We start from the raw sequence: 11,900 nt of genomic DNA, 5'->3' as shown, positions 1-11,900 counted from the left end.
TTTTCGAAAATTTTTATATCTATAGGTACACACGTGTGTGTGTGTATGTATATATATATATACACATATTTCATCGGAATAACTGATCAGCTACGATTTAAATAACGGACACATAAGTGACTTTGACGGTGAATTATCACCGAGTCTGTTTTCTATTGGATCACGCAATTCCTCTTAATTGATCGAGTTAAAATGTGATTTATTTCGAATTATCATGATATGTTAAATGGATAATGAGCCAATACATTTATAAATGTTAGAATTACTTTGTTAAGATTTTCTTTCCACCGTAGTTAGATAAAGAGAAAGTAACGAGATGTAAGCCCCTGTGGCCTAATGGATAAGGCATCGGTCTCCTAAACCGGGGATTGTGGGTTCGAGTCCCACCAGGGGTAGCGCAAGTTTTTTTTTTTTTTATTTCTTTAATACCATTTCATTATTTTGAAACATCAATCGAAAAAATTAGCTTTGAAATAACATGCAGAATATAATATTTTACAATCCCGAAATAACTGGAATCAGATGAAAATTATTAATATTATTAACAATTTGGTACATCTTTCTCTCTTTAGAGAAAATTTTAAAAGACCACTTTTAATTATTGCAGTAAAATGTTCAAAGGTTGTACTTTTTCTTTTACAAAATAATATGTATACCACAGAATATTTTTATATTATTTTTATATCATTAGTACATAAATTTCCGAATATATATTTAATTCTTATCATATTAACAAATATGATAAAAAGATGTTAAAAATTTGGTTTATAGGATAGGTACATCTTTTCATATAATTCTATTATCAATTTTTGATCTGATAACCGTTATTAATATCTACATCGGCAGAATAGTGATTAATAAATCGTGCAGATGGATCCACGATGTCTTCGACCCAACGTGGCATCCAAAAGTAAGGAGTGAAAATTTCAGCTTGACCACCGTAATACGATTCGAATACATTTCTGTTAAAAACGACAAACATTAAGTTCATTTTATCCTTGACTTACGTGAGTTTTAAACTAATTGAAACATTTAAAAGAGAGAGAGAGAGAGAGAGAGAGAGAGAGAGAGAGAGATCCCATCACCTGTAATAAAGGGCTTCTTTAGTCTTTGGCGTACAGTGGGGATATTTAATGCGTGCTTTTGCTAAATCTTCATCTTGTACTTTATCTTCCACAATATCTTGAATGATTTGAAAAAGAGATTTTTTAATGGAAGTAACACCATCGCTAAACGCTTCTTTATGTCGCCAAAGTATTTTAGATGGTAATATGTCAGTACCATCAAATGCAGATCTTAATAAATATTTTTCAATTCCACCTGTATTAAAGAGAAATGATGATGTGAATGAAAAGATGTTCATTCTAGAAATCTTTTTAATTATCTATTTTAATTACCTTGCGGTTGTCTAATGGCAGCATCAAGTGACAAATAATAATTTGTAAATTGTATATCAAGAAATGGAACTCTAAGTTCTAAACTAAATGCACTGGTTGTCCTATCAGCTCTTAAACCGTCATAAAGATAAATGTCCTTTAATAATCTAATTGATTCATTGTGCGCATCCATAGCTGTGGGAGCATCCCTGAAATAAATATATCCTTGTGCTAATTCATCTGCGCCTTCACCGCTAAATATCACAGTTGTTTCTGTATTTTGGGAAATGTATCTTGATATAATATACATCCTAGAATATAAATAAAATATATAATCATTAATAACTTTTTCTTCCTTATTATTAACTTGATGATTAAAGCAGTTGAGATAAGTTTTTTCCGCCAAGCTCTTTTAAATAATTAAGTAATTTTCTATCAAATATTATACACGTAAACGGAAAAATTCTTTATTAATAAATGAAATATATATAGACGCACACAGACAGACATATCATACATATATATAAATATATATATATATATATACATACATACATACATACATACATACATACATACATACATACACGTGAAAATATATGAGAAATCTTACGCGACAGAAGCTCGTATCGTCGTAATGTCAAATGTTTCTAAATGGTAAATAACTTTATCCAAAATTTCAGCTACATCTTTGGAAGAGAAAATAATTTCATGATGTTCCGTTCCTATATAGCTTGCAACCTAGTATATGAAAATATACATTTCTCTTTCGTTATATGCACAAGAATCAATAGGATAATAACAATAGAAAAAAGACACAAGTAGTGCTTACCTGTCTTGCTGCAATAATATCTGGACTATCTCCCATACCTATCGCAAAACTTTGTATTTTGTATGGTAACTTATGTTTTTTTGCATGCTGCACAAGCGTAGCTGCAACTAGGCTGGAATCTAATCCACCAGATAACAAACAACCTATTCGTCTATCTGCCAATAAGCGTTTCTCAACAGCTGCCGAAAACAATCTTCTTATGTTCTCATGTACGTCGCTATTACTTAGCACTGAAAAATATATTTTCTCGCGTTATTATTAACATTAGATGAATATAAGAGAAGATCTTATATTGATACTTTCATCCTTAACGTACTATTCCAAGGTGTATAAACTTGAAAGTTAGGCTTGTCTCCGGGCTTATGATAGTTGATGGTTTTTAATAGTCTTGTTCGGCCGTCGTTCAAAAGTTCATATTCCTCGTAATTACCTGGTAGAAATGGTTGCAATATGTACTCATCTTGCATATGTTTACATATATTAATGAGACCCTGTATAAATATGACGTGCGTTATGTATTATAAAATTTATTAATAGAGAAACATTCAGAAAAGCTAAAATTACTTTGCTTTCGGAACTTATCGCTAAATGTCCACTATTTGAATATAATTTGAATAACGGTCTAACGCCGTATGGATCCCTTCCGATAATTATTTTCCTTTGTTTAATATCGAGTAAGCAAAATGCAAATACACCATCTAGAGATCGTGCGACATTATCGGATCCACCTTGGGCGTATAAATGCAAAATTACTTCTACGTCGCACTTTGTTGTATATTGAAAATTATATTGCTCCGCTAGCTGCAACATAAAAGAAAAAAGTTCATATGTCTTAGATATGTAATACAATTTATATTCAGTTTACGTAGTTTTTAAATTTTATACAGATTTACCTTGTTGCAGTTATATATCTCACCATTGCACAATAAAAAAAGATATGGATATTTGTTAAGCCTCATTGGTTGCATCCCATTGAGACAATCGACAATTGCTAATCTATGAAATGCAAGATATCCATTCTGCGAGATAACATTTTACGAGTTAAAAACATAAATCTTTAATAGAGTATTATATTTTATTTTATCGTTTGGAAAGAATTTTTTACCTTAACTCTATTATCAAATTCAATTCGGAATGCTTCAGGACCACGATGAGATATTTTTTCAAAATTTTCACAGATACAATTTATAGGCTTTCCATCTAGACCAAAGAGAGCCCAAATTCCACACATTTTATCAACGCACCGTTAACCTTCCTCGTCTCTATAATTTATTACATTTTAATAATTATTCTTTTATAATATATCAAGTGTAAATTCAACAACAGATTGACCTCTCTTTTACACAAATTATATGTTATTATTTGAGAAGGATTCGCAATAGTCTCTCTCTCCCTTCAATTTATTAATTTAACGATTTCTTATTTTGTTTTTCTTATATCTACAAACTATTGACAAATAAATGGATAAAAATCTATTGCTATGTAATTATGTAATTAAACAGTAACTATTAATAGCTTACATGAACAGTTCACTGACATAAAAATTAAAAATTATATATATACACACATATACATATATATATATATATATATATATATATATATATATATCAACAGATATATGAAACAATACTTATTTATTTATATACAACCTTTTGTAATTATAATACAATGAGAAAGCTCTTTGCGAAATATGCTCTAAATAAGAGAATTTTCAATTTCTTAATTTGACACGTGGAATACACGCGTTTACGCAAACTCCTACGGCACGTAACATATGTATATGCGCATATGTGTATACATATACTTATATTTTTATATGTATCTTAAAGCCATCTGATATCTTTAAAGAAATAACCTATTGATAAAGTACGCCTCGAAAGGTTATACGATCAATTTTTAATAAAAGAGAAATTCTTTTTTCATTAGTATAACTCTTTTCTTAATAAATCATCATTTTATTCATTATTATGACGTGCGCGTCTGTTAATTTTCATTTAATATTTATAAATATCTTTTTATTTTTATCTTTAATGACTTATCTCAAGGATTATAAAATGTGTCTCTTGCTGGTTGGCTACATACATACGTACAAAGTAAGCTTTACATGAAATAGTTACATTTCTATAAAGTTTTATTTACATCGAACTATTTTCGAGCCGATTGAAAAATATTTGAAAAATATGCTTTTCGAGATTTATATGATTTACTACATACATATGTATATATGTTTGGCATTAACTGTGAAGTTTTACATTCATTTCCTAAAGTAAATAGATGTAAACATATAGAGACGTTACCATAGAAACGTTTTACAATCTGGGAGTATTGTTTTGATGTATGGTAAAGTTCAAATAAATATCAGATTACATTTTTGGCTATTAAAATTGAGATAATATCATTGATAAAGCATTTTGATATAATTCAATGGGAAATGAATGATTTTGTACACAAATTTTTGGATTACACAATTGGAAATATTTTTGGAAAAGATATAACGTGTCGGGAACCGGTTCATCGTTGCGATAATTATCAACCCGGTATTCTAACGGAATTTGGAAGAGTCGGTATAAAAGTATGTGTGAACGGATACTTATGTGCGTATATATGCAATATATATATATATATATATATATATATATACACACACACACACACACACACAGCCACAATTTGCCATTTTTAGGAAAATATTTTTCAGTCTTTCTTTCATAGAAGCTCGCAACAGTCATTTCATACTGTATTATAAAGAGTGTCGCTCTGCTCTCTAAAGTTAACCCAAAAGTTTCTCGATCGGTATATCATTCACCTTCTTTACCGAATTACGTATTAACGGTTACGTATACGACGCGTATCTACTATTTAATGACTTCCAGTTCTTTTACTACAGTTAAACGGCAATATCGTCTTTGATATAATAGTCAAATCTTGGAGCAATTGTATATACACGAAATTTATAATGAACAGATTAAAGGTAATTGCGTTTTAAAGGTTATGAGACTATGTTGGATAAATGGTCTTGTCTAGTGTATTTTCGACTTTTATTTGTGAATTCGCTTGTCCGACAATGAGATACATAAAGACTCATATCTTTTTCATTAATATTTTCATTGAATTTTGTTCAACTATATATTACCTGTAATATAGTTCAAGAATTAATATCTGACTGTTTGGTTAATTTTTATATTCATCGAATTTATATCATCGAAGAGTGTACCGTCTTTTAAAATTGAAACTCGATTCGTTTATGTTTATATAGTTTTTGAAAAAGTTCTTAATGCCATGCGGACTTTGCGCAGCGGTGCCAGTACTTCGATCTCAATCTCCTCAAGATTCTCCTGATCCTTGCAACAATAAGAAAGAAAGCAAGATGATTCGACCTTCTGAACTTCCTATTTATCCGTTGGAAGATGTTTACTCCAAAGATATTCCATGGTAAACCATCGGTAATATGTTTCCTAATTTTAGAAGAGTTCCTAATTTTATATTTTTAGACGTCTATATATAATAATAATAATAATAATAATAATAATAATAATAATTTGTACGCATATGTTATATTAAATGAACTAAAAATTAACGAATGAAAAACAAAATAGAGTTTAATGTTTTTTAGGTTATAGTACAAATTGATTCTTAGAGATATTACTTGCAGTTCAAACGTTTATCCATCTTCTGCCTTGGAGCAACAATTTGGGTCGATTAGAAGATCCCTCGAAGGTGTCATGTTACAATGGCAAGTCATATCTGACACAGTTACGTCAAAGATAAACACCGGATTGGAGCATAGTCAATGTAAAGAAATATATTAATTTATTGAAAGGACATCCTTTATTCAACAAAAATTAAACTTTAGTACGATTAAAGCTTTTCCTATGTTTTGAAATAATATTATAAATGTTAATTATTAGTCAATGTTTGTGTTTTGGTATATCATACTTGAGACAAGTACAAATAATATTTTTAAATGCCATATTGTAAGTAAACTACTTGCCTTTGCCATTGTTTCATCTTTTTATTTCAGATTTAGTAGAGTATCTTCAAGAAGAAAATAATACTATGCCACGTTTCGGTGCTATTGGAATCGGTGGACTGACAGGTATAATATTTGGACTTCGAGGAGGCTTCTTGAAAAAATTGATATATACCAGTACAGGTGCTCTTAGTATCGCAGCCATTTGTTATCCTAAGAAAGCTGAGGAAAGTTTAGAATATGCCAAACATTATGCTAATGTTAGTTATAACTTTATTTATGGCGGTGAGTAACAATTTTTTTTTGACGTACATTTCATAAAACAAATCGTAGAATTAAAATTAAAGTTAATATTAATACCTACTTAAACCCCCACCCACCCTCCTATCGATAAAACATTTTTCTTATCATTGTACTTTACAAGAAGATAATGTTTAATGTATCTTTTGAAATGGCATTTTACGTATTTCTATTAGTTTAGATTTATTTATAAAAGATACATAAGAGAAGTTTATTCCTTTCTTATGTTTATCTTTAATTTTATTATATTTTATGAATTGTTTATTGAGTTATCATACTCTCTTAGATTTTAAGATTACATTACTTATTTCAGTGAAGCCAGGAGATAACGAGCGAGTACTGCCAGATATTAAATTGTCAGATATGTCGACATTTAAAATGCCTAGTACTTTTTCGGAACTCGTAGAATTGAGTGCTGACACGGGGCGGAGCATTGTCAATGTAGTTGGTTCTTTAAGCGAAAGAACATGGGAACTGATAACCGATAAGAAGGAGGTATATCGTATTCGTATATACATATATAAACATTAATTTTTAGATATATATTTTTAATTAAAAATATACCATAACATCGTTCAATCGTACTACCTGCATAAACTTGCTTTTTATGTAATCGATTATCTGATTTATTGCATAAGGTTGCTGTGTTGCAGGTGACGACATCAACGCTTAAGACAGACTCTGAAAATAAAGAAAAAGTCGATTAAAAAGATAGCTATCACCGGATTATTTAAATCGTAATTGTTTGTAAAAATATATAGTAACAAGTATTAGAAAAAGATTTCATTGTTATTTATATATGTAAGATATATGTATATATTGCTTTCTATAAGTCATATTTTCTCTCTATGATTTATTCTTCTAATTCATTAAGAAGACACAGGTAGATGCTAATAGAGCGGCAAGAAGCTTATGAAAAGAATATATGTCATTGGAAGATTTTCTCCAATTTCTCTCTCTCTCTCTCTCCCCCCCCTCTCGCCACAAAATTGGGAATTTTTATATAAAAATCTAATGTCAATTATATCGTATGGTTGGTAAAGAATACGAGCAGTCTTTAGTATCATACAAACACACAAAAGCACGCACAAAGAATAGATGCAACAGTAGATAGTAAAAGTTGTACATAGTATTAAGTAATTTTTAAATTTGTCAAATCAAATTAGTAAATAATATTTATATGATGTTAGTATAATGCGACATTTTTTGTACATCGAAGAACATCTCTTTCTACAACACGTTAAAGTTGGATCGTACATGATTGTTTTTATTTACATATAAGCAAGAATTATGTACGAAAACAATGAATGTAAAAAGGAAATTTTACTGCGCGAGGTTGATTACATAAAATTTCCTTTAAAAATGTATAATATCGAAGTTTGATTAGAATATATTATACCTGTTTACAAATCTGTCGCAGTAGCTTGATCAAGCTACTTCTTTATTTTTATTCTATGTGTACGTCCGTTGGCTCGTAATGGCGAGAAAGAGAAAACGAGCGTAAAAAGAGAGAGAGAGAGCGAGGGGGGGGGGGAAGGGGCGGAGGAAGAAGAAAGAGTCTTCTTAATTGACTCGGCGTCGAGCGCGTTAGGTCCAATTGTTGGGGTAAATGCGGTAATGTAATACTGTCGTAGAATCTTCCCACATCTTCCCAACATGTGGCGCTTCATATTCGCCTAGCTGAATGTTACATTCGTGAGGATAGGTATCGCGTGTGTATTTCTTGCATCGGTCGCGTTATATAAATGTACGTAGGTGAAGTGTAACGCACACCATAGGTAGTATGAATTCTAAACGCTATACACGTACGTACATTCCTGCAGCTATACGAACTTTTAAGGAATTTTAGTATTCTTAGCTGGTTTGCTAATATATAAAAGAATATTGTTGATATTATTTCAAGTGAATTGAACAAAGGCTATAAGATATGAATTAGATTCGTTTAATAATAAATGTCTCGTCAGATGTGCGTGTTTATACTATATATATATCTATATGTTGGTATTTCGCATCAGTTTACAATACGCTGTTAATAGACTGACGCTTAGATATATACGTTAAAGATTTATTTTACTCATGTTACGAAAGTCGAGGCGATGTAAACCCTTTTTCAATTATCATATTCAATCTATGAAATATTATATATTAAATATCAGAGTAATTATTATAGAGCAGCGTTGTAACCTTTTCGTGGTTAGAATGCCGATTGTAAGGAAAAAGAAACGATGAAATGACTGTAGTGTCATAGATTGCCTCTCCACTTACTCTTCCGCGTGCTACAATTCGCAAAGTATCCGATGGCTTGAAAGGTATATAATACTAAGGGGCTCCGAGGAAAGTTAATGCGCTGAGTCGAACGAACTTCCGGGTCTTCAGTGACCCTCGCTTGTACCGGAAGCCAAAGAAGTCACGAGGAGCCGTTACATCGAGGGCATAAAAGCATTTAAGGAGTTGGCGTTTTGTTCCATTACCGGAAACAAAGGTGTTATTACGAAGTACTAGATGATACATTCGTATTCCTCTATACTTCATAGCTTCACTTTATTCTCTCTCTCTCTCTCTCTCTCTTCCATAATTTGTACGTAAGCTAATATTTAGAATGAATCGTCCAAAGAATCACTGCAAAGACATCTTAATTTTGTAATATTCAGCTGTTAAAATTTGTGCTTCTACCTTATTGAAAATTATTGACGATGCAAGGATCGTTTGATCGATGGGCTACGGTCATACGCTGATGTAATAAGTCGATACGTAAATACGTATAAGGATGCGTGAATACGTATCGATCGATTACAATATGGTATATAAATACATGGATATACATACTTACATAGATACATAGAGATGGATAGATATAAACGGCGAGCCATTCTTACCCAGCGACGACACGAAGCGATGTGGGATCGCGCCCTCCGTCGAAGAAACCGTTATGAGAGGTGAACGATAACGGAGTGCCCTCTTCCATTCGTTTCATCGTTTCTCTCCTGTGCTCCATCTCGAATCGCTCGTCTTGGAAGAGCCCGACGGCTGATTGCGAGGTACATAAGCGTAAACGGAAATAGAGGAGGACACTCGCGTATTATCGCGTATTCCTCGGATCTTTTAGCGTCCTCTAAGTTTTTTTCCATTCGCATTATACGAGATTAATACACGAGATTGATTTCTTCGATCGATCATTGTTCGTTGAATAATTTCTAAATCTTATCGATATAATCAACTAAAGTAATCAACGAAATAATAAGGATCGTTTATGACAGTTACGGGATAAGGGATAAAAATAAAAACTAGGATAGTTAGGTGGATATGTCCGTGAAGGTGGATGAAGAAGCGTATATAATGGCACAATCGTCGAGATAGGACCACACGACAAATTGTCTAAATTAAGGCAGCATTGGGGTCATTTTAGAGGATCGAGATGAAAATTGTCGAGCGTTCTTGGAATTGTCGTTAACCTTTAGTCGTCTATTAAAGTGCTCTCATGGCAAGAATACCATAATAATTGGAAATTTAGAATAAACAATCATTGCAAAAGATAGACACTTTTCGCATATCGCAAGCAAGTAATTTTCGTCCGGATGGTTGCGCTCGAGAGTCAAAACTTTCTCAACGCGTCTAGATTGCGAAGCAAGTTGAAATGATTTCAATTAGAGATTTAACTTACAACGTAGAGCGCTGCCTCCAGAATGACTTCAACGCGTTCGTTCGAAATATTCAATACGTAAACGGCATGTAAACGACGGGTAAACGACGAGTGTAAACGATGACAAATGTTTTAAAGAAAATAATATTTAATAGTACGATATGTAATGCGAGTACGTGTCCTAGTACGTGTCCATTATACAAATGATCGACGATACGGCGAATTAGGCGAATTAGGCGAATTAGGCGAATTTGAAGAATAGCGCAATAACGAAAACTATTTTCCTAAAAACATAGGTGTACCTTGGCGAGGTAACAGCGCGCGAGTACCGTATACCTATACGTAAGCCTGTGTCCATCAGAAGCGTACGTAGGAATTTCAAGAGTGGGAACCCCGAGGTCCTGCTGGCCCTCATCTTCGGTGGCCTCACGGTGAAGGTTGGAAGAGAAGGAGGAGGAAGGCATCGTGTACCGTTCTGTCCTCCGGAACCTCGGTTCATCGGGTCGGTTATTCCAGCTTCTCATACTCTTTAGAAAAAGCAGTCTATGACCGACCTGGCTGTGCGGCCATCTCTCTTGCCTTCTATCGCCCCCTTCTTCTCTGCGATACGAGTCTCTGCGATCTCGACCGATCGACGCAAGATACGTTAGAGCGCTTTTCTCAGACTTATTTTCTTCATCTAATCATATTTGTTCGTTTATTGTAACGATCGACACTTTATTTTAGTTTGCAAATTTATTTCCTACGCATAAAGCCATATCAATATGTAATTATTTATTTGTAAGAGTGGTCTAACAGTCAGCGGAACGCCTTGAAACTCGATATTCTTTCAGATTGTTACAATGAAGCGTATAACGTTTTGCCGTATGACGAAGAGAGCACTGGAAGTGCGAGAGCGATAGATAGCTACGCAGAGTAGTAGAGATGTAGTTGAAAGTAGAGAGAGAGAGAGAGAGAGAGAGAGGTAGTCGATGCTGATTCGTAGAAGGAATAAAAACAGAAATGGAAGCAAAACGATAGCTTTGCACTGCGAGAATAGATGAAGCGAGTGCGAAGATGGAGACGCTCCGAAGGATGTTACCATAGTTGGAGGAGGGAGGAGTACCCCACCACAGTATGCCACGCGTGATCGAGTTACTTGGACGAACTGGCCTGGCACAGGTGAGGTGAGGTTGGTATACGGCCTGCGGGACAAAGAACCGCAAGAAATACCGATACTACCTTGCTTCGGGACTTAAAGTCGCTGTTCGAACGAAAAGTATCCCGGCACCGTTATCCCTACTCGATGATGAATATTTTGACGTGTATCATGGATCGTGGGAAATAGTTGTTAGGACTCGCGTCGACTTATAAATATTAACTTTTGATGACTCATACAATCCAAATATAATATACACATAGTGAAATTATCTTCCAACTTTTACAACTAAATGACTTCCGTATAAGTCATAGATAACGTTGCGTGGGTCAACGATGATATCGATTTTTATTTGCAGAGACAAAAATTCATCTTTCTTCATTCGAACACTATTATGTTCGAATCAATCGTGATCGCAACCGCACCCTTAGAAGGTCGTAGACACGTAAAACCTTCAAAGAAGATATCGTTACACCGAAACGTCGATACTTCGTAACATTGCCTCATCCTCCTGTGTTGCGGTTTATGTTAAAGTTCTTCGGTGATCTCACGTCGTATCTATGTATTATGCGCAAAAGATTACAAAAGTAGCGAAATCTTTGTTGAAGGAACGTTTTGAAGTTGCTCAGTGACAGAAGAAA

At 33.2% G+C, this 11,900-nt stretch overlaps 2 protein-coding genes, 1 long non-coding RNA gene and 1 other non-coding gene across 6 annotated transcripts in view; 2 read left to right on the top strand and 2 right to left on the bottom strand.

Moving 5' to 3' along the window:
* The first annotated feature begins 322 nt into the window (after positions 1–322).
* Trnar-ccu lies at positions 323–395 on the top strand. Its single transcript has one exon. It is a non-coding gene; the product is annotated as a tRNA-Arg (tRNA).
* Positions 396–653: 258 nt separating this feature from the next.
* LOC124421670 (asparagine synthetase [glutamine-hydrolyzing]) lies at positions 654–4,223 on the bottom strand. 3 transcript variants are annotated; one of them, XM_046957129.1, is made up of 10 exons: positions 4,067–4,223; positions 3,314–3,470; positions 3,102–3,227; positions 2,773–3,009; positions 2,525–2,699; positions 2,209–2,438; positions 1,990–2,117; positions 1,398–1,687; positions 1,086–1,320; positions 654–962 (listed from the first exon to the last, which is right to left on the bottom strand). In XM_046957129.1, the coding sequence occupies exons 2-10, from the start codon at positions 3,437–3,439 to the stop codon at positions 803–805; spliced, it is 1,707 nt and encodes a 568-aa protein (XP_046813085.1). In that variant the 5' UTR covers positions 3,440–3,470; positions 4,067–4,223; the 3' UTR covers positions 654–802. The 3 variants fall into 3 exon arrangements, with proteins under 3 accessions (XP_046813085.1, XP_046813083.1, XP_046813084.1); XM_046957127.1 differs by lacking the exon at positions 4,067–4,223 and adding an exon at positions 3,861–4,020; XM_046957128.1 differs by lacking the exon at positions 4,067–4,223 and adding an exon at positions 3,541–3,616.
* A 734-nt stretch (positions 4,224–4,957) lies between these two features.
* LOC124421676 (MICOS complex subunit MIC27) lies at positions 4,958–7,260 on the top strand. The gene is made up of 6 exons (XM_046957139.1): positions 4,958–5,182; positions 5,468–5,643; positions 5,864–6,003; positions 6,233–6,466; positions 6,795–6,976; positions 7,135–7,260. Exons 1-6 carry the CDS (start codon positions 5,168–5,170, stop codon positions 7,186–7,188), a joined length of 801 nt encoding a protein of 266 aa, XP_046813095.1. The 5' UTR covers positions 4,958–5,167; the 3' UTR covers positions 7,189–7,260.
* Positions 7,013–11,900, bottom strand: part of LOC124421677 — a 17,395-nt gene continuing 12,507 nt past the window's right edge. The window contains exon 3 of the long non-coding RNA XR_006941711.1: positions 7,013–7,162. This is a non-coding gene — a long non-coding RNA (uncharacterized LOC124421677). The remainder of the gene's footprint in view (positions 7,163–11,900) is intronic.

This window comes from Vespa crabro, chromosome 2, assembly GCF_910589235.1.
Source record: "Vespa crabro chromosome 2, iyVesCrab1.2, whole genome shotgun sequence".
Taxonomy (NCBI): domain Eukaryota; kingdom Metazoa; phylum Arthropoda; class Insecta; order Hymenoptera; family Vespidae; genus Vespa; species Vespa crabro.
This window is presented reverse-complemented; position numbering and strand designations above follow the sequence as displayed.